At 40.9% G+C, this 23,733-nt stretch overlaps 3 protein-coding genes across 3 annotated transcripts in view; all 3 read left to right on the top strand.

Annotated features, from left to right (window-relative positions):
* The first annotated feature begins 395 nt into the window (after positions 1–395).
* LOC129235804 (aminopeptidase N-like) lies at positions 396–11,063 on the top strand. The gene is made up of 6 exons (XM_054869843.1): positions 396–959; positions 7,554–7,709; positions 7,767–8,241; positions 8,310–8,548; positions 9,249–10,485; positions 10,567–11,063. Exons 1-6 carry the CDS (start codon positions 400–402, stop codon positions 10,789–10,791), a joined length of 2,892 nt encoding a protein of 963 aa, XP_054725818.1. The 5' UTR covers positions 396–399; the 3' UTR covers positions 10,792–11,063.
* Positions 11,064–12,967: 1,904 nt separating this feature from the next.
* LOC129236833 (aminopeptidase N-like) overlaps positions 12,968–23,733 on the top strand; it is a 57,418-nt gene continuing 46,652 nt past the window's right edge. Inside the window, exon 1 of the mRNA XM_054871087.1 lies at positions 12,968–12,997. The gene's annotated coding sequence lies outside the window, so the exon portion shown is untranslated. The remainder of the gene's footprint in view (positions 12,998–23,733) is intronic.
* LOC129235806 (aminopeptidase N-like) lies at positions 19,236–23,608 on the top strand. Its single transcript, XM_054869844.1, has 6 exons — positions 19,236–19,966; positions 20,034–20,189; positions 20,242–20,716; positions 20,779–21,017; positions 21,915–23,151; positions 23,237–23,608. Exons 1-6 carry the CDS (start codon positions 19,398–19,400, stop codon positions 23,402–23,404), a joined length of 2,844 nt encoding a protein of 947 aa, XP_054725819.1. The 5' UTR covers positions 19,236–19,397; the 3' UTR covers positions 23,405–23,608.

The following is a 23,733-nucleotide window of genomic DNA, read 5'->3' as shown; positions in this document are numbered from 1 at the left end:
GTTCGTAAATTTATCAAAAATGAACCGAAAGAAATCATTCCAATTCAAAACATCGCTTTATCGCATTTTAACTGATCATTTGGGCTTACGAAAGGTCTGTGCATATTTCATTCCACACAAGCCAATTCAGGACCAAAAATTGCTCAGAATTCAACATTCGAAAGACCTATTTATAGAGGCGAGACAATACGAAAACTTCCTTTAAAACATTGTAACTGGTGATTAAAGGATTAAAGGTGGTGATTCCAAATTAACCTGAAACTAAGCGTCAAAGCGCCGAAGGGCGAATTTAGTTCATGATAACAAGTTTCAGCTTCAAATTAACTATCTTTAAAAGCTTACTCCACATAACGGCTCAGAATATTTCGTTAATTGCGCTGCGGCCGCCTAGATCGCGAAATGTACCGCAACATCAAAGTGAACGGGTGTGTTGTCCTTTTAGCCGTATTGGCCTTTATTATATCCTGCGAAGCGGCAACACACGGAATCCCGCCACTGTATGCTGAGCATCCTGCGGCACGTGTCGTGGACGGGCAAATCGTTGCTTACGGTGAAACGCGCGCAGACTTGGACTATCGGCTACCAAACGCCACCGAACCAGTGCACTATGACGTTGAACTGACGACAAATGTGCACAATGGCACGAAGGAATTCACAGGCACTGTGAAAATTCTGTTAAAAGTTATCGAGGATACAAGGACCATAGTTTTGCATGCTCGTCAATTGGCAGCATTCAAAGCAACCGTTACTAACGCAAACGAAACGAGTGGTACTCTGGAGCAGCTAAGCACCGCGTATGAGGAGGAACGTGAATTTCTTAGTCTAACACCAACAAACCAGTCACTCACCTTTAGCAAAGGCACTTTTTGGGTTTTAACCATCGCTTATGAAGGGGAATTGCGTACCGATAATGGTGGGTTTTACTTGTCCACCTATAGTGATGAAGAAGGCAATGAACGGTAAGTGAGATCTTGATTAATATCATCGGAGTACACGGCTTTGCACCAGAGCAACAAAAGGATGTTTCTAAGGAAATTTTCGATTCTAATTGAGTTTTTTGAGATAATTAATTTTGTGCAATTTTCAACCATAAATCAAAATTTAAAAATGAAGTACGGCACAGCTTTTTCATTTGTATACTTATGAACATGTGTCATAAATTTTGGTTGAGGAAAAAGAAATCCATTACGTTCTCGGTTGATGGCTGTAGTGATCTCTCTCTCAAGCAATTTAAAGTTTATGCTTCTTGTCAATGTCACATTTCACACAAAAAAAAATTGTTTTCCTGTTTTTGTTCGTTTCATTCAGTTTTGAGTTACAGGACGTTAAGAATGGAAGTTAGCAAAGAGAAAATTCGGTCCAATAAAGCTTTTCTTTGATAAAGTCGAAAAGGCAAACCAGGCCGCTAAAATTGTGAATAGTGTTTATGGTGCTGCTACTGTAACAGCTAATTACGTGGAATTTTTGTTTCATCGATTCCGTTGTGGCCTTTTTGATATTAGAAAAAATGTCGATAAAATCACAGAAATAATCGAAGTCGACCGGATGTTAGTAGTCGTAGCATCGCCCAAGAGTTAAAGATCGACCATAAAATAGTTTTAAACCAATTGCGCACAAATTTTACGTAAAAATAATGGATGTCTTTTTCCCCAAACTAATAATATACTTAATATACCGTAATCATGCATTCATGCCATGAATCCTTGGTAATTTCTCTCACTATTACACAAATATTAATGTCGCTCACTCGAAACACCTACATTTTCGGAGAAAAAATCCAGGTGGAAATACATAAGCTGAATTTCAGGCGACATACGAGCACCTGTTCTTTTGCAATTTAGCAATAGTTCCGCGATAATTTGGCTGAAGTTGTCACTTTACCGGTTGGCAATGCCCATACAGCCATTTCTTTGGGTATTAAACTTCGCTTAAAGTTATCGTCAGCTATAAGTTTCCCTAGATTGGGTCCACCGAAAATTTTTCTTTCAATTTAACGCAAGAACCCTTGGGGGAGCCTGTTATCCCTAGAGGGCGCGTCCCCAGGTGGTGGATAGGGGAACACCTCCCAGATATGGAAGGTAGGAGAGTAGGTCTCCCGCGAACCACACAGGCCGAAGACGTAAACTTCGTTAAAAAAACTCCCTCAACCCAAGGTGTGATGCGACCCGTGCCTATTGGGTGGGTTTGGCAGCCGGGGGATTAAACAAGGCTGTCTTTGAACGGAGCCCTCCTGATATCAGGCCGCCTCAGGTTGTAACGGTGGCCTTGCCATGGTATGGGGCGCTGCCATGGTCGACCGGTTATTTCCCCTAATTCCTCCTTGGTCACCGCGCATGGCGACATGCGCAGCCCCTTAGGCGGGGCAGGTGACCATACGAACCAGAATAATGAAACCAACAAAAAAACCAAAATCGGATAGCGGCGAGAAACAGACGGACAAAGTGACGGAAAGACAAACGGACGCACTGACAGCACAAGACAAACAAACGGACACACAAACTAAGCTACAGGACAAGCAATCGGTCACCCATGACAAACTGGGGATCGGATCTTCCACGGAGGATGAGCTCCTGGCCTCCAGCCAGGAAGCAGTTGAGGGTAAAGCTGTGGGCCACAGCACGCCAACAACAATAAATAAACCGACAACATCCGCTAAAGCCATGGGGCAAAAGCGTGCCAATAAAGGCCCATCAAGGTACAAGCTCTACCAGAGGTCTCTCGCTATCCTTGGCAGGATTCGTAAGAACGAGACCGAAGGTAAAGCTCATCCCAAAGATGAGGCTGACAAGGCAAGGTGTCAAAAGGTGGTGGACGAATATCTGGCATTCCAAACCGCCCGAAAGACAGAGGCCAAGAAACGTAACCGTTCGCAAGACGAAAACAAAAGGGCAGCAAAGAAGCACAAGATCTCAGATCAGGGTGCGGTTGTCCCCACACTTACCAAACAGTTCAGTGAGGTGGCACGGGACCACCTTCAAATGGCACTGGTGGACGAAACTTCCAACCGCGGCAAACCTGTGCTTGAAAAATGGTCGGAGATTGAGGCACGGTTGTCTCGCATAATCGTCGACCATGTCATGGCGAACCCGGAGGGTCAATCGCCAGGTTTCGACTCGGTGGAAGTGGTTCGCGGTTGCCGGGTAATCAAATGTGATGACCAGTACTCATTGCATTTCCTGAAAAAAGCGATTGGCGAAATTCAGAACAGTTGGGATGGCTTGAGGCTCAAGCTCATTCTAGCTAGCGAGATACCACGAAGGCCGAGGGCTCGCATCTGGATACCAAACATGGAGTTTGAAGCCAATCAGCTGATTCCCTATCTCCAGGCTCACAACCGCGCAGTGCCGATGGCCGACTGGTCGATCATCAAAGCGGAGGCTCCGCAAAAGCACAGCGTGTCGTTCCTCCTTCAAATTACAGAAGAGAGCCTTGAACCACTGCAAAAAGTGGAAAATAAACTTCGGTTCGGCATACGGAAGGCCCAGCTGAAGATATTCCGTTCTGCGAATCCGGAGGAGGAGCAGGATGAGGTTGACGGCACCAGCGAACTGCTGACTGGCATGCAGTTAAATGACGCCGAACCTGCGGAAGCAAACCAATAAAAATGGTTTTAAAGGTTGTCCAAATTAACCTGCAGCATTCACAAACTGCAACGGACAACCTAACCGTTCTCCTAGGGGAGGAGAACGTTGACATAGCCTTAATTCAGGAACCCTGGGTGCGGAGCAACGAGGTGAAGGGGTTCCCTGGAAGAAACTACAATCTGTACTATAAGCGTACTCAAGGTAATCCTAGATCATGTATTGTAGCCAAAAAACACTTAAACATATTTTTAATCCCATCATACAGTTCACAGGATGTGACGGCCGTTGAGGTGGAAGCTGCTGACGGTGTCAGCATCACACTTGCATCCATCTATATGGCACATGATCGGCCAGCACCGCCCGAGGAGGCTTGTGGGCTTGTGCTTGAAGCAACCAGAAACAAAACCCTGCTACTCGGATGCGACGCCAACGCGAGGCATGCGCTGTGGGGAAGCTCTGAGACAAACGACCGAGGTGAGTCTTTATATAATTTTATTATTGATACTAACTTATCGGTATGTAACAGGGGTAACACTCCCACTTTCACCTTTCCCAGTACGGAGTACTTCAGAGGATGGGAGGAAGTGATTGATGTTACTCTACTGTCTGAAAATAGCTCAGTAAGGGTAGATAATTGGAGGGTATCCAATAAAAGGTCATTTTCTGATCACAGTTGGATCCTCTACGATTTGGATCTTAAGGTAGATCCACCCCTACCGTATCGAAATCCTTTAAGAACCAACTGGAAAAGGTTCAAAAATGCAGTAAACAATAGGTTAGGAGAGACTCCTATCTCTCAAATCACTCTCACGGAAAACCTTGAGAGTAGGGTCATAACACTGGGAAAGGCATTTAGTAGGGCCTACAAAACGTCCTGCCCCATAAAATTTAGCAAAAAAACTCACCCTCCTTGGTGGAGCAGTGAGCTCTTAAAACTAAGGGAAAAATCTAGATCAACGTTTAACCTCAGCTACTCGACGGGAAATTGGGAATTGTACAGAGAAAGTCGGAGACAGTACAAAAAGGCAATCAGGGCCGCCAAAAAAGAGAGCTGGAGGGATTTTTGCTCGTCAATCGAATCCACCAGGGGTTCTGCTAGGCTCAGCCGTGTTCTTTCCAAAGACCACTCAATGGCTTCTTGGGTCAAGAAACCTGATGGAACTTGGACTGCTACAGCAGAGGAATCGCTAGAGCTTCTGCTAAACACGCACTTTCCGGGATGCAGCGCTTACGAAAGTGAGAGGGGAAACATTAGGCGGAGCCAATATAATCCACAGCATCTTGCAAATGAAATTATTACCAAAGAAAAAGTTGCATGGGCAATCAAATCTTTCTCACCCTTTAAATCTCCGGGGCCAGATGGAATCATTCCAAAGATGCTACAGGAAACCTTGGACTGTATCCTACCATGGCTAGAGGAAATTTTTAAAGCGTGTTTAAACTTAGGCCATATTCCAGATAGCTGGAAACTAGTCAAGGTCGTCTTCATACCAAAAGTAGGTAGAAGAGGACATGAATCAGCGAAGGACTTCAGGCCAATCAGTCTTTCGTCCTTCCTGTTAAAAACCTTTGAAAGACTTTTGGATATGCACCTCAGAAGCTCTTTGGAGAGCTCTGGTATATCAACTGCACAACACGCATACCTTAAAGGCAAATCTACGGAGACAGCACTTCACGAGGTAATCCGAACTATAGAGGGCTCTCTAGAGAGCAAACATTATACCATGGCGGCGTTCTTGGATATCGAAGGCGCCTTTAACAATGTTAGCACAGATGCCATCCAACGGGCGTTGATAGACCTGGAGGTGGACAGTTGCGTTAGTAACTGGGTCATCTCCATGCTAGAAACCAGGATCATCAAAGCTAATATGGGTAATATCAACATAACCAAGAAGGTCCACGGGGGCACTCCACAAGGAGGAGTATTATCTCCACTTCTTTGGCTATGTGTGATCAGCAAAATCTTAATAAAACTTGACGGAGGTGGGGTAAAAGTGGTGGCGTACGCTGATGATGTGGTGCTAATGGTGTCAGGACTGTGTCCAAATACGATCAGTGGGATCATCCAAAGGGCATTAGGCGAGCTTAACTCTTGGGCCACAGGATGTGGGCTAAGTTTAAACCCGCGTAAAACAGAACTTATGCTTTTTACCACCAGATACAAGGTACCAACTTTCACCCTACCAAATATCAACGGACAAACTCTGTCACTATCAACCAGCGCAAAGTACTTAGGAGTAATTCTGGACTCCAAACTTAGCTGGAAGTTAAACGTCAAAGAACGGGTAAGGAAAGCAGAAATTGCTTTATATGCCTGCAAACGTATGCTTGGAAGAAGATGGGGTCTTCAACCTAAGCACACATTATGGCTGTATAAGGCGGTTATACGACCCATTTTATCGTATGGCTCGGTAGTTTGGTGGAAAGCTCTAGAGAGAGAGTACAATACCAAATTACTCGGCAGAATACAAAGATCAGCCTGTGCAATAACGGTCGGTGCAATCAGATCATGTCCTAGAGAGGCTCTCAATGCACTGACACACGTTATTCCAATAGACCTACATATAAAGAAGACGGCAACCATGAGTGCATTTAGGTTAAATGAAGCGGGTCGCTGGAAAGAAAAAACTTATGGTCACGCTAGTCTATTATTGCGACAAACTCAGTTAACCTCGGTGAGGACTGACTACATCGTCCCGATGGCAACGTTCAATAGGAATTTTGCCACACTATTTCCATCTAAAAAAGAATGGAATAAGGGATTCTCTCTAAACAACTTCGATACCACAGTCTATAAGATGGCAGTAAAATGGATTGTGGTGTCGGAGCTGGTATATATTCTCAGAGACTTGGAATTGAAAAATCTGTGCGTCTCCCTAATACCAGTAGCGTCTTCCAAGCGGAAGTACTAGCAATTGGGGAAGCCTGTAGGTTACTAATCGCAGATTTCTCTTTTAAGGGCAATATCGCTATTCTCTCGGATAGCCAAGCTGCAATCCAGGCGCTGGATGCGACTATAACAACCTCTAAAGTGGTGGAGCAAAGTAGGAATAGCCTCACCAACTTGAGTGAAAACCATAGCGTAACCTTAATTTGGGTCCCGGGACACCGGAACATAGAAGGTAACGAAAAAGCTGATGAACTGGCAAGAGGGGGATCTGCCATGAATAGCGCTCTTGCAGTACCAGTACTCACTCCACTAGGTGCGGTCAAGAATGCAATTTCCCTAAAATACCTTCGAATTGCAGAGTGTAGATGGAGAGACCAGACGAAATGCAAAATCAGCAGAACGTTATGGCCCACCTACAACCTCAAGCAATCGTCGACATTAATAAACATGAAACGACGGGACACCTGTAGACTTACGGCAGTCATAACTGGCTTCTGGTCTATCGGAGAACAAGCCGCCAAAATGGGCATCCCTCACAACACATACTGTCATAGTTGTAAACAACCGGAGAAAAAAGAAACAATCTTCCATTTTCTCTGTGAATGCCCTGCCCTATGGAAGGACAGAATGTCAACCCTGGGCAAACCGCTGTTCGAGAGTCTCGAGCAGCTGTCTGGCTTAGACATCAACAACCTAATAAGGTTCCTAAACCGCACAGACTGGATATAGTCCTGCTGTAAATAAATGTTAAACAATTTGGTAACGAGGATGTGGCAACAAAATGGTGCGGAAGCGCTAGTTGGATTCTGGATGAATCACCACTCTAACCAACCAACCAACCAACGCAAGAAATCTTTGCAAACGAAACGAGAAAGCGCAATGTTACCAAAATGAAAAATCTCCACATTCCAACGACCTATCGAAAGTCTGCGAAATATCAACAGATTTGAATTCAGCGCTCAAAATTTCGTTAAGAAATATTTTCTTCTGCTCGGGTACAAAAGTTGGCCCGAATTTATAGCAAAAGTATTTATAAGTAGCAATACTCATCGTAGCTCATGTACGCCTTCTACTTCCAGTTATTTAGCAACGACACAATTTGAGTCGACCGATGCTCGTCATGCATTCCCGTGCTACGATGAACCAGCCAAGCGCGCGACATTCAACATCACTATTAATCATGATCCCTCATTAAATGCCATATCGAATATGCCTCTGGATGAAGAGAGAAGCAGGTAAGCAATAAATTCCTTATCGCTAATAAGTAATGTATTTTAATATTTCTAATCTAGACCTGGCTATTCCGTCTTCCCAAAGACTGTTATTATGCCAACTTATTTAGTAGCGTTCATTGTGTCTGACTTCGAATATACCGAAGGTATGTTGAACGCACTTCCACAGCGTGTCTACAGTCGACCGGGCACAACTCAGAATCAGGAATGGGCTTTGGTTTCCGGTATGTTGCTGATACAGCGTCTTGCCGAGTATTACAATGTGAATTTCGCATTGCCAAAAATGTATCAAGTTGGTGTGCCAGACTTTGCCGCTGGTGCTATGGAAAACTGGGGCTTAGTTACATATCGAGAGCAATACACGCTATACAGCAAGAATACATCGACCACAAGTACTCAGACTAATATCGCCACTATCATCGCTCACGAATACTGTCATCAATGGTTTGGCAACTTCGTAACTCCAAAATGGTGGACGTATCTTTGGCTGAAAGAAGGTTTTGCTACCTTGTTCTCTTGGCAGGCGACAGATGAGGTGAATGCAATGCTCGGTGATCACACATGAAGCAATTTTTATATAATTTTTTTTTCTTTATTTATTAGGCTTATCCTGAATGGGACATTTATCAGATGTTCCTTACCGGCGACTATCAAACGGCACTTACTAGTGATGGTACAGGCCAAATGAACCCGATGACACATTACGTACAAACTCCATTTGAAATCTCGCAGCGTTACGATTCAATTTCGTATTCGAAAGCCGGTTCAGTGCTTTATATGTGGCAGTGTGCGCTGACTGACGCAGTATTCCGCCTAGGGCTGAATCTTTATTTGACAACAAAGTAAGTACGCTTAGAAATGTATCTCAATTCATTGAATGCGGATGTGGATTGCTCCTATTACATTTAAAAGCTATTAGAATGTCTTATAAGGAAGCTGGTACTAGTATTCCTCAAACAGCCCTTTGAGATTTCAAGACAAAGAAACTATTGGGTTAATTATGATACATCAGAAATAATTGAAACTGAGCGCATTACTATGGTTCTTCCTTACCTTAAAAACTTACACCACTAATTATACCCATGCCAAAAGCAAAAAGCTAAAAATAACTATTGAACGCGATTCAGATCGCGCACCATCTCCATCGTAGCTGTAGGGCAGGTGTACGTCACTTCCGTGCTGAAGCTAATTCAGGACTTTTCGCGTTCTTCATAGGATCTTTGTTCTCGATACGCACGTAACAGCTTTGTATATTATCATTGGTTTAATTACATACATCTCAGGATTCTCGGATGTAGACTATTAATATGAACCAAAAAGAGCCCTTCTTCAGCCATGGTCATAACCTTGCTACTTTTTCGGGATTGCACATTTTATTATCGATATATGACTATGCACAAAATTTTTCCTCACGAAAAGTATGGGTCTTTCAAATTACGTTTATTCTCAAATTAAGTTTTCAAATCAAATTTTTCAAATTCTGTACACTTCAAATATTATACACTCATTAACCCTTTTTAATCGTATTGCATTTTCCAACAGTCAATATGGTGCTGCTGACGAGTATCAACTTTTCGAAGCTCTGGGTATTGCGGCTGGTGCACAAAACGTGCCGCTGCCTGCCACCATGGCGGCTATGTTCTCAAGCTGGTCTCAACAATCCGGTTATCCTCTACTCACCGTTACACGTAATTACAACAATAACACATTCACCATAACTCAAGAAGCTTTCTACGATAGTACCGACCTAACATCAGACAAAACTTGGTATATCCCCTTGAATTATGCCCACAAATCAAATCCAGACTACCGTAACACTACCGCATCGCATTTTATGCTCAAAGCAAAAGAAATCGAAATCAGCGATAATAGTCTAGCAGCTGATGATTGGTTGATTCTCAATAAACAATCGACCGGTTTCTATCGCATCAATTACGATGAACAAAACTGGAATCTTATCATCGATGAGCTGAAATCACGACCATACAAATTCCATCCACGCAATCGAGCTCAACTTATTCATGACGTCTACAAGTTCAGTTCTACAGGTCGTCTCGACCAAGCCATGCTGTTGAATTTGATGCAATATATGACGAACGAAGATCAGTACGCACCATGGTCTGCTACCTACAGTGTAATCAGCACATTCATTAAATATCTGAATGGCGATAGCGAATACAAAAATTTCCAACTCTTTGTGGCCTCATTAGTGACAGGACTTTATGAGAAGTTGGGTGTGAATGATATATCTGGCGAACAGCATCTTACCAAGTTCATACGTAATATGGCCATTGATCTCGCCTGCCTGTCAGGCGTGGAGAGTTGTCTAGAGGAAACTAATAGCAAATTGAAGGCACTAATTAGCAATGGTATCGCAATCGAACCAAATTTGCAATCTTATATATACTGCAATGGACTGCGCCAGTCCGGTGATGCAGAATTCGATTTTGTTTATAACCAAGTGTTACAATCAGATGATCAAGCATTACGCACCTCACTCACCTCTACATTGGGTTGCTCACAAACACAGTCTCAATTACAAAAATTTGTTGCTAGCTCAATCGATATGTCCGTCGATTGGCGTACGCAAGAGCGCATCACTCTACTCAGTGCGGCGTATTCGCGTAGCAGTGTTGGACTTTTGGTGTGTATAGAGTTCCTTAACGAAAATTGGGAGGCATACAGTAATTTGACTTCGGGTTTCGGTGGCGATAACCCACTTAATGCAGCAATGGTCGGTATGGCCAATTATGTAGTTAATGAGGAACAACAAACCAAAGTGAGTATAAAACTGAAGACTCTTCGAATACTTATGCAATAAGCTATAACCTCACACCCACTTTTTGCTATATCTTTACAGTATTTGGCTTTGCTGACTAAGGTAAAGGACAGTGGTAAGGTACAAGACAATTTGGAGACGGTCGCCAAAGCAAATATTCAATCTAATTTTGACTGGTTGAACAGAAATCGTGATCCGATTATGGTGTGGATGAAAGAGTTTGCTAAGGGTGGCAGTGCCGCACTTAGCGCCACACTTGTATCATTTTTCACTGCGTTTACGGTTTTGTTGGTGCATTATTTGTAGATGATTAGATTAATAGCTTTCTTACTTTTACAATATGTGGATAGATTTATTTAAATGAGGAGCTTTAATAGAAACTAAAATATTGCTTAAACTGAAAGAAGTGCACAAATCCAATAAAAAATGAAAGAAGATAGTTATTTTCTTCTTAGCATACCTTTATTGACTAATAGTGGGAGTTCTGGCTTAAAAGTATATCTCCGGAGATATCAGTATTCAGTGCTGTTCCTATTTCTCAGAGGACTGTAAACTAGTTACGATCACTTTTGATTCTATTTCCATGTAATATGTAAATATTTCATTATTAATAAGTAAAGATTTTGAAAACATTTAGTTAATAAAGTGTTTCTTAAAAAAATTCTAAATATTTACGTTCTTTATTTTTTGCAAATAAATATTTGATTCTGAAACAAAATTTTACAGAACGGGATCTGTGAATCCAAGTCTGCATTCAGAATGACCTTCGAAAATTATGGTAGGTAGGTTGAAGTGGCAGTCGGTATTTATACCAACTCACTTAGGCCGTACTGATTTATGATATTATCATACAACAGTAGCAGGTTATGTGCTACTCCTCGTTAAACTATTTTCTTTTCAGTACAAACCCATTGATCTAGCTGACACTTATTTCCATAAGGTCATCGGAACCACTCAAGAACGATGAGCCAAAATATCTAAACCTAACGGCATGCTACATAGGCTCTTATTCCTCCTCATTTTTGCAGCTTTTGCAAGTGTGGAAATGAGGTACATTCAATCTGTACGTAAAGCCACCAACATAGAGACGTTTTTGCTTGACCGATTGAGTAGCGCCTTTTTGTAGCGATACATTTCAGTCTATCAACCCATCTCGTGCTGGCTGAAGTGGCAATGCTACTTGTAGGTTGAGAGAGGTATACCTACAATTTCTATCTTAAGAGGGAGGCGATTGGTAGTGTCTTCTTTCACTAATTCGTCGCCTTACAATTTCCTTGCATGTCACTTTGCCTTAGTACTCATATGAAGTGAATGCTAAAATATTCCGCCATGTCGGTAAGCGATGCCCGGCCTTTGAGAGCATTGATGGAATAAGTGTCGATCCCACCGAGAGATTTAATCATCGCTTGGCTATTGGAATGTATATAGACTTCTCTAAAGGTAGTCACATATTTGCCTAAGCAGACAGCTACCTCATTAATGTCTAGAATTTCAGATTGAAATACGTTTAATTGATTAGGGAGACGAGCCGAAACTCTTAATTTGGGTTTTTTTCAGTAGACCCCAAAGCCAACTTTATCTCAAGCCTTAAGCCATCAGTAAATAGCCATAAGCAGTTTTTTCGACCAGGTTTATTGTCAACCCAGTCACGTGTAGCTTGAATTCTACTACTAAATAACCTATTAAAATACGGTTCCTTCAAACAAGAGTTAACAGGATTTGTTCTACCCAATTCGAGTGTAATGGCCGAGTGTCCAACATAACAATCGCACCGTCGATTATTTGCGGCAACCCGAGCAGCAGTGTTACTTACATTCTGTCTATCGTCGTTCGTCTGAGCTTTCGATTGTAAGAAACAATTTCGTTCGTAATTAGGGAAATCAGCGTAACATCGCGACTAAGGATAATTCTTCAGCATCAAAAGCCGGATCGAGTTGATTACAATTCTGTTGTTGGCTTGATCTGCGTCGAAAATGATACAAACTAATCGCCCGAAAGTGTTCATGATTTCATTCCATTTTTTCCCTAAGATAGGTGTTTGAAGTACCTGTAGGTAGCACAAATAACACTCTTATGACAAATCTTCTGGAGCACAACTAAAATAACAAATGTGGAAATCTACGACAGCAAAACCAAAAGGGTATTAAATTAATAAAATTGCCCATAAAATTTCAGTTTGCGAATTTCAAGCTTAGCTTTTCGATATACTATCACAAATAAATATGTAGATGTTCCAAAATAAATTTCGTTAAGGCAAAAAAATTACAACAACCAATTCAACAACGTATGTGTATATGCATGTGTGAGAAAAGGCATTTACCACAAATTACGACACAAATTCAAGTTCAAAATATTAGTTTAAACACGTACATTACATTATTCTGCACAAGCAGCTCAACAAAAAAAAAACTAAAACACCTGACAAACTCATTCGTCAAACAGTATATAAGCCCTTAGAATTGTCAATACTCAGTATGGTGTGCAAGAGAGCACAGTGTGAAATCAATAACAGGTGAAGTGAAAAACAAAACTTTTAAGAAGGGATTAAAAGGATAAAGTGTTTTATTTCAAAACTTAAAAATAATTTATATTGAAAAAATAAGAAGTACAACAACACCAAATAAAGTGTTCATAATAAGAAGAAAAAAATTAACTTAATTTAACTAAAAACTTGAACTCTTTGTATGCGAAAAGGATCGCCATAAATCCTTTCCCATTTAGTTCGGTTTTTCTTCTTTACGCGGGTTTTTTGAAAGTCGCGATGACTTTTCTGCTGTGTTGCTTCTCCAATTACAAAATAACTTCAAAATTTTAATTAATTTTGACCTGCAGAAGAACGCGACACTCTATTTGATCATAACCATCAAAAGTTAATGGAAGGCTACCGCAATATTTACGAAGATAGAAAAATTTTATGAATTTATTGTACTACACCCGGATAGATTTCAGTAGAAAGAATTAAGATAGGAAAGATAAAAACTGGATGGTAAGACGGATAAATTAGTTTGAGATCACTCTCCCACAAATATCTTGGATTCATTGATGAATTTTAAGAGATCCGGAAGAGGAAGAGCATGAACTTTATCCATACTCATGATATCGCAACCTAATATTCTAAGTCTGATTCTGGAAAATGCAGGACAGCTACAGAGAAAATGCTCTGCATTATCGTCATTCTTAAGGGAGGAAAGGCATATCGAGCTGTCTACGACCCCCATGGTAGCCATATGCTGACCACAGACGTTGTGCCCTGTGATTACACCCACCAGTACTCTCAGGTCCTTTCTGCTAAGTTTTAGGAGAAAAGTCTCTGCTTTCCAGTTTGGTTCTTTCACAAAGCACTTGGCTACTCTGCACGAGTTCAACTCAGACCAACGACTTCGGTGGGTAGACCTCATGAAGTCATCAATCCATAGTTGAATCGATGCTGACTTGCAGAGCCTTCATTAGCCAATTATCAGCTAACTCGTTCCCTGTAATACCACAATGTCCAGGCACCCAAATAGGACTAACTTTGTTGTATTTTGCAACACTATTTTATCTTACATTCACCGACTAACTTCGAAGAGCAGCGGGGGTTAGCAAGGGCTTTCAGTGCAGCTTGACTGTCACTACAAATTCCAATACCAAATGCCAATTAACCAGTACGCCACATTCAAGATGACATAGACTTCCGTAAGGAATACCGTGACCATCTGTCTCGTGGCATAGGAGTACTTAGTGTCTTCGTCTAAGTACCATCCAGATCCGCTTCCATCACTGGTTTTGGATCCGTCGGTGTATAAAGTGTACTTATATCCCGTTAATAGGTTCTCTGGACTTAACCATTAATCTCTATCTGGGATCAAAACATCATACTTCCTACCGAACTTCCTAACGACAGGCACCCGATTGTCCTCTGGCATCGAGAGCAGTGTGCCCCGCTCCGACAACTGATGGTATATCTAACAGTAGCCAGTGGTTACTTCATTTCCCCAGAGTTCGTTTAACTTGAGCCTGTATGCCGCTTTCATTGCTTCCTTTCGAATTTGAAGATCTAGAGATTGCAATGGCATTAAGGCCAGATGTCGTATTCATGGCACCTGTAATACTCAAGCACACACTTCTCTGTAGCCTGTTTAGGGGTTTTACTCTGGAATTCACCATTGTGGCTTTCCCCCATACCACAGAGGCGTATGTAAGAAGAGGGTCAACCACGAAGCACCAACGTAGGTGAGAAAGAACACCGCCTTGTGGGCAACCCTGAATCCTTCATCACTTCCTCTATCCATGGTAAGCAGTCTTTTTGATAGCATAGAGTGGATCCATCTAACAATGATTTCTTCTACTCCATAACTTCTGATAGAAGAGCACATAGAGTCAAAGGTAGCATTGTCGAAAGATCCTTCAAAGTCTCCAAACACACCAAGAGCGTACTCTCTTGTTTCCAGCTCTTTTTCGTTTATGCCAACGCACGCATGTAGAGCCGATTCGCAAGATTTCCCACTTTGATAGGCATGTTGTCTGACGTTGAGAGGGTTTCGACTTAAAACCCTCGTCCTAATGTGCTTCTCCACCATATGTTCCAGACCGTTAAGCATAAACGGTGTCAGGCATATAGGTGCGCAAGACATGCCGTAAAGACGCTTTTCAAAGCCTTTATTAGTTGTTCTCCGCCCCGCTTGAGCATGATTGGGTAAATGCCATCGGGCCCTGGGGACTTAAATTTTTCGAATGACGAGAAGGCGAACCTTATCGCTTCCTCGTTAACTATCTTGGATGCAATAAACCAATCACTTGTGCTGGTAATTATATTGACATTATCAGATTGATCGATAGAGCTTTGACCAACAACATTCCTGGAGCCAGGGAAATGTATTGAAAGGAGAACATCGTACACTTCTGATTTTGAGTCCGTATATGTACCATCTGGTTTGAGCAGTGAGTCTGGCCTAGCCGTCCGGTCTCTTTGGAGGGCTTTGCATAACCTCGCCGAACTCTTCCGTTCCTCCAGTTCACTGCAGAAGGTTCTATAAGAGTCCAATTTAGATGATCTAATTTTCTTTTTATATTCAGCTTTCGGTAGGCAGTCCAATCTTCTTCCAACTGAGTTCTAAGAGCTCTGTTCAGAAGTTTCGATAGTTCGATAGTCGGCGTTTCACCAAGAGACTGTCTTACCCTCCTTCTCCTACGTTCCGGGCACACCTTGTTATAACACTCGATTAAAGTTCGCCCCCAATGAGTTTGTGGCTTCTTCAATCGCAGTTATTGTCCGGAGTTTGGGAACATCACGGATTTCCTCTTTAGTGAGATCCTCATAACGTGTCCAATCCGCTTTTCGAAGATTCCGGCCTGCTGGGGTCGAGATTGTCTCGTATAACGATGGTCCGACAGAGAATCTTTCCAACCAGTGATATGATCTGATATTTTATCATTAGATAATGTCATATCAATCACTTCCTACCTTCTGCTGGTCACAAAAGCCGGGCTGGTGCCAACGTTCTGTATAACAAAGCGATATGACAGACTGAAGTCCATGAATGTATGCCTCCTGAAGTTACATTTTGTGCAACCCCAGAATGTGTTCTGTGAATTCGCGTCACATTCCACAATTAGACCTAATGCCATGGAGTCAGTATATCTTACAACTTCCATAAGCTCCCTCGTAGGTGGAGGGAGAATGGAGTCGCAGGGAAAATAGGCCGAGACGACAATTGTCTGTACTTATTTCCCCTCTAATCGATACTTTATTTTGACTGCAACTAAGTCTTGATAGCAGAATTGTCTTAACAAAGTGCATAATATATCTCCCAAGCCATGTATTTGTCCTTTAGACACCCACGGTTCTTGAATTAATATTATGTGAGGATTTGTGTGCAGTTTCGCTTGACTGCGGCATAAAAGAGCCGTTGCAGCATAGCATAGTTAATTTGCGTAAATGAAATATTTGATGACATATGGACAGCCTTAATTCCAATCTTACACTTTTCGTATATCTGAATCGAGGACGGTAACTAGTATCCGTCCTAGATACAAATATAGGCGCATTCCATACCTCGACCGTACGACCTTCAACGGTTCTGAATCCATACCAAGAACCAAGTGGGAACATATTGTGATCTAATATTGTAAGTAACATTTTTCCGGCGAGCCAAGAAAAAAAAAAATAATACGAACGATCACTAGTTTTAGCTCACAGAAGGGAATTGTATACACATTTGAAAGAGAAAGCCTTACGTTAAGCTGTTAGTGGTTGCATTTCCTTTATAATAGCGTCAGTCTCGTTATGTAGTAAGTGCACCTCCTACTACAGTGACCAATAAACTTAAAAACCTTAAGAAATGGGATTGCCACCGCAAAAGAACATATACATATAACCACTTAAGATTTACCAGTTGTTTGCTACTAACAATTCACCAACTTCCACAAAATTAATTATTATTGTAGTTTAAGTTTTAGCTAGCGAATGCTAACTGGGCGAACAATAAGCGCAAATTTTGGTGACACATCCATTAAAAAATTTCAGGGGTATACCCAAGGTGGGGTAATATCTCCACTTCTGTGGAACCTAACTGTCAATAATCTTCTTCAAGAACTTGAAAAAATGGGAGGTAAGATAATTGCATATGCCGATGATATTGTAATAGCAATCTCGGTGAAACGCCTTCCAACATTAAGTGATCTTCAACAAAGATCTCTCAACAAATTATCACTTTGGTATAAAAGTCGAGGACTAGAAGTAAATCCGGAAAAAACGGAGCTGATACTGTTTAGCAGGAAACATAAAACACCTGCTCTCAAGCGAACAGAAGGGCAAAATATCTAGGACTTGTACTTTTTGACAAACGATATATTCCAGGCAATGAACTAAAATCCAGGTGATTTAATGCTGGCAAGCCTTGTTAATCGAAGGAGTGAATGAAACTACAGATCTATCAAACTACTACCGCTATTGAACTACTTCTAATATCTGTAGAATATCACTGTCACTCTGAGATATTTATTCTAGCACTAACGAATATGCTGCAAAGTATTTTTTGAGCCCACAGACAACGTTTGGGAACCCTGGGTATGTTAACCAAAATATGTAAAGCTTTTGTGGGGCCACTTCGATGCATTCGGTTTGAGGGTCTATTAAAGAAAGCAGTATCTGTCCACCACGAGCGGCAGCGAGCGGGCGTCTGTCAAGGTGCAAGCGGTTCGCTATATGTATAAATATTTGCCTGAGATTTAAATCTATTGAGAAAGAAAAATAGGCGTATTATTCGAAGTAAAAATCGAGGGGATAAAGTACGTGAGTTTGAAGAGTTCAAGAGCGAAAAGATACTGGCATCTGAAAGAAGGTATCAAGACCGGGGCGATTTCTTGCAAGAACAAAGACAGTGGATACAACTGACGTCTGGAGCATATTTAATTTATGGAGAAAACACTTTTTGCACTTTCTGAGTGTGAACAACAGTGGATGTCTCAGAAAAGATGAAGACCCCCAATACCACAATCGTGTGCGAAGCAAATGGCAATAGGACGAGCTATTCAAGTACGGCTATGAGAATGCATACATTAACTCCTATGCAAACTAAGCTCGGATGAATGCATGCCTGTGTACTAGAATTTCGTGTAGTCTTCAGTATTCGTAAGAAGGGTAATGCCCTAATCTGAGCAGAGGATCCAATATTAATACCGATAATAATATCTGCGTTGAAATCAAACGTAGAATCTCTCTTGCCAACACTACTCTGGACTAAGTGGGAAATAGAATTGTAAAATTCTCTGTCGAGAAACAAAAACGTCAATTTATGATGAAAGATACACTCCCACATGGTATGGAATGGCCTCTGGAGTCCTGGAGAAAAATATTTCGTGGAAGATTTATGGACCTTTGCAAGTTGGCAAGTACGAGTATCGCAGGCTTGACAACAATGAGCTGCATACGTTTTATGGTAGCATAGATGTGGTAAAACACTTATTGTAATTAGAGTAGAATATTATCTGCGATTTGTACTGCGATTGAAGGCGGTCGGAATTATATACAATGCTTAATATGTCCTTCGTTGGGTATATTCACTGTATGATGATGAGTCACATATGTTGTCCGTATTAGTCCAGTCAGGCAATGTAGTTACTGTCTGCTATTATGTCCGTTCGTCGCGTCCGTCATTTCCCACATAGATATAGTACAACAAATAAATAAACTACGACACTGCTAATTAGGTCATGCCGGATAAAAACATTCCAGCCATAAAAATATTTGGTGCGGTGCTTTGCAGTTGAAAATATCAATCGGTTGTTAATCTGAATCAAAGTTGCTTAAGCGGTTATAGCGTAAATTTAGAGCAAGAACAATTATAACTTTGCTTACATAACGGTTCAACCAACAGTACAGCCTAACGGAATAGATATGCATAGATATAGACATACGGGTACATATGGGTTGTGTATCAACACTTTCAGAATATCAAGAGAAACTGAAGGAACTGATACATTTGTTGTTTTTATTCCACGAAAGGTTTTGAAAACGGTAAAATCAGCCAATGGCGATGTTCGTCGTCTTTCATTTGACATTCAGGCGTTACCAACTGATCTCCTCCTTACAAATAATCTAAATTGAACACAGTGAAGCTTCCACAAATAAAATTTCCAGTCGATCTCTATTTGTTAAGAAACCTACATATGTACATACATATACTGCAGAAATATTCACATTCACGTTGTAATTAGATTCAACGAATTGTAATTCAGCGAAATATCGCCGTCTTTCAAATAATAGGCATCTGAAGCATTTTTAACCCAATGGCTATTAAATATCAACACCAATTAATTACTTAATAGTTAAAGATAACAAGTTTCAGATTCAAAGTAAAATCTTTAAAAGAGCTACTCCATAAGAGCTCCGAATATTTCGTTAATTGCGCTGAAATCGCCGAAATCGCGAGATGTACCGCAACAAAGTGAGCGGAAGTGCTATACTTTTTGCCATGTTGGCCATTATTGTGTACTGTCAAGCGGCAACGCACGGCTCTGGTATACCACCTCGATATGATAAGTACTCGTATCTTGCAGAACGTTTCCTACCTAGAAAACCCGTTGCTTTGAGTGAGACAGATACTGATCTGAATTATCGCCTACCCAACGCCACTGAACCACTGCACTATGACGTCGAACTGACAACGAATGTGCACAACGGCACGAAGAAATTCACAGGCACTGTAAAAATTCTTTTAGAAGTTATCGACAACACAAATACCATAGTTTTGCATGAACGTCAACTGTCAGAAATCAAAGCAACCATTTCAAACGCAAACGGAACGGGTGGTGTTCAAGAACAGCTAAGCACCTCGTATGAGGAGGCACGTGAATTTCTTAGTCTAACACCAACAAACCAGTCACTCACCTTTAGCAAAGGCACTTTTTGGGTTTTGACCATCACCTATGCAGGAGAATTGCGTGTCGATAATTTGGGATTTTACTTGTCCACCTATACAGATGAAAAAGACAACACACAGTAAGTGAAATCTTGACCGTTATCAATAGAATTTTTCATGGAAACCGCGTGTGCTTTATACTTCCAGTTATTTAGCAACGACACAATTTGCGCCGTATCATGCTCGATATGCATTCCCATGCTACGATGAGCCAGCCAAGCGTGCGACATTCACAATCACTATTAACCATGATCCCTCATTAAATGCCATGTCAAATATGCCTCTGGACGAAGAGATGAGCAGGTAACTGTGATAAATAAATGTCGTAGGTATGTGTTAATTTTTCCCCAACTAGACCTGGATATTCTGTCTTCCAAAAGACTCCTAGTATGTCAACTTATGTAGTAGCGTTTGTTGTGTCCGATTTCGAATATACCGAAGGAGTGTTGAACTCGATTCCACAAAGAGTCTACACTCGTCCAGGTACAAAGCAGAATCAGCAATGGGCATTGGTTTCCGGAATGTTGTTTCTGCAAAGCCTTGCTGAATATTACAATATCGATTTCGTACTGCCGAAACTCTATCAAGTAGGTGTGCCAGATTTTTTTTTTGCCGCCATGGAAAACTGGGGCTTAGTTACATATCGAGAGCAATACATGATGTACAACAACAAGACATCGACAATATTTGCGAAAACTGATAGTGCCAATACCATTGCCCACGAATACTGCCATCAATGGTTTGGCAACTTAGTAACTCTCAAATGGTGGACGTATCTTTGGCTGAAAGAAGGTTTTGCTAACCTCTTCGCTTGGAAGACGATAGATACGGTAAATGATCGAAATCATGGTAAAAAAGTCAATTTTATATTAATCTTTTCTTTGTTTATTAGATATATCCTGACTGGGACGTCTATCAGCTGTTCCTTATCGCCGACTTTCATGTTGCACTCTTTGCAGATAGTACAGGCCAATCAAATCCAATGACGCATTACGTGCAAACTCCATCCGAGATCATTGCACGTTACGATGCTATTTCGTATTCGAAAGGAGCCTCTGTACTTTATATGTGGCAGTGTGTGTTGACTGACGAAGTGTTCCGCCAAGGACTAAATCTTTATTTGACTACAAAGTAAGTATGCTTAGAAATTTATGTCAACCCATTATATGGGCAGCAGCTAACATTGAGAATGATGGTAACACATTGAAAGTTATAAGCCTATGGGGATATGAAAATACATTAAAAGATTTTCTATGGACTTGCCAACGGCCACATAAGCAAATTTTTCAGAAAGTGGGAGGAGAAGAAAATCGTTGCACACTGGCGAAATTTTATCGGTCAACGAAAAGCGAGATAACTCCTAAGACAGAACAGAAGAATTTCTAAAAAGCTACTTTAACTCAGCAGACTTTTAATACTTTACAGGCCACTGCAACCTGGGATATCTTCTGAACGAAATTGGGTCTCTGAGACCATCATCTGCTGCTACTATGAAATGGAGACTGAAAATGCTTTGCACATTCTATATAAATGTCCTGCACTAGACAGAAAAAGGCTACACCATCTTAGTGGTGCTGCCGTGCATTCATATAAATTATGTAAGAATAAACCCTCCAATGTGATACAATTTCTAAAGAACCTTAAAGTATAGGGTACTTTAGCAGGCTTTCTACAATAGAAGCCTAATAATAATAATAACAAAAATAATAATGTTAAGAGTATAGATTATTAATATGTTACAAACATTTTCCACACAGTGCTTCACATAAAATATCTCAGATGCAAATATCCTCAAATTTCACCACAAAAAACTTTAAAAGCGATGCATCACAGATATTAGTCCTTGCCCCCTTTTCCATAAGGCTTTGCCATAGCGTTGATATTTTCGGTTTGATGCTGTACGATGTAATCGGGTATTATTCTTTCAGTGGTTATATACAACAATCCTTAATTCATTTTACTATTAAATTAATTTGCGATCTCTTTCTCTGTCTCTTTTTTCTATCACTATTTTGAATTTTCCAACAGTCAATATGGTGCTGCTGATGAGTATCAACTCTTCGAAGCTCTTAGTATAGCAGCTGATGCGCAAAACGTGTCACTTCCTGCGACTATGGCGGCTATGTTCTCAAGTTGGTCTCAACAATCCGGTTACCCTCTACTCACCGTTACACGTAATTACAACAATGACAAGTTCACCATAACTCAAGAAGCTTTCTACCAGAATACTAGCTTAACATCAGACAAAACTTGGTACATCCCCTTGAATTATGCCCACAAATCAAATCCAGACTACCGTAACACCACCGCATCGCATTTTATGCTCAAAACGAAAGAAATCGAAATCAGCGATAATAGTCTAGCAGCTGATGATTGGTTGATTCTCAATAAACAATCGACCGGTTTCTATCGCATCAATTACGATGAACAAAACTGGAATCTTATCATTGATGAGCTGAAATCACGACCATACAAATTCCATCCACGCAATCGAGCTCAACTAATTAATGACCTTTACTGGTGCACTTTTACAGATCGAATCGACCACAGCATCCTACTTAATTTGCTGCAATATTTGTCGAACGAAGATCAGTACGCACCTTGGTCTATGAGCTACACTATAATCTTCACATTGGATTATTATCTGAATACTGATAAGGAATACAAAAATTTCCAACTCTTCGTGGCCTCATTAGTGACAGGACTGTATGAGAAGTTGGGTGTGAATGATATATCTGGCGAGCAACCTCTTACCAAGTTCATACGTAATATTGCCATTGATATCGCTTGTTTATCCGGATTTGAGAGCTGTCTAACAGAAACGAATAACAAATTAAAGGAATTAATGAACAATGGTATCACCATCGAACCAAACGTACGATTTAATATTTATTGCAACGGTCTACGACAGTCCGATGATGCAGAATTCGATTTTGTCTATAACCAAATATTGCAATCCAGTGATCAAGCGTTCCGTGACTCACTCACCTCTACATTGGGTTGTTCGCAAACCGAGTCTCAACTACAAAAATTTGTGAGTAGCTCAATCAATATGTCGGTCGAATGGCGATCACAAGATCGCACCACCTTACTCGGTGCAGCGTATTCGCGTAGCAGTGTTGGACTTTTGGTGTGTATTGAATTTCTCAACGAAAATTGGGAGGCATACAGTAATTTGAATCCCGATAGCAGCGGAATGAATCCACTTTATCAAACAATGGTTGACATGTCCACCTACATATATAGCAAGGAGCAAGAAACCAATGTAAGTATTTAAATCAGCACACTTCTACTTACACTATTACACTATCTTATCCTTATATTACCCATTTTGGGATATATCTTTTTAGTATTTGGTGTTACTGGATAAAGTAAAGGACAGCGATAAGCTGCCAAACGATTTGGAGACTGTCGCCAAAGCAAATATTCAATCTAATTTTAACTGGTTGAACAAAAATCGTGATCCGATTATGCTCTGGATGAAAAAGTTCGCCCAGGGTGGCAGTGCTGCACTCTAAGGCGGACTTTAAGGCGAACATGGAAACTAATTTTAATTGATTGAGTAAAAGTCGGATGGTTGCTGAGATATCGGTATTAATGAATATATAAGTAGTAAATGAGGCGGTGCTGCTGGTAGTCCCATAGTTCTTTAAACCATATGAAATCGATAAATGTATGTAATTTAAACTATAAGTAAATAAATATCATAAGTAGCAGAATAATAGCATGCGAATCATACATAAAATTAAGGAAAAAAGTTATTGATAAAACTAATTATCCTTGTAACCCTTTAAATAAATAAAAATGTACTGCAATGAGTTTGAAATTAACAATTTCGAAAAGCTGT

The sequence above is a fragment of the Anastrepha obliqua genome, chromosome 1 (assembly GCF_027943255.1).
Source record: "Anastrepha obliqua isolate idAnaObli1 chromosome 1, idAnaObli1_1.0, whole genome shotgun sequence".
Classification (NCBI taxonomy): domain Eukaryota; kingdom Metazoa; phylum Arthropoda; class Insecta; order Diptera; family Tephritidae; genus Anastrepha; species Anastrepha obliqua.
This window is presented reverse-complemented; position numbering and strand designations above follow the sequence as displayed.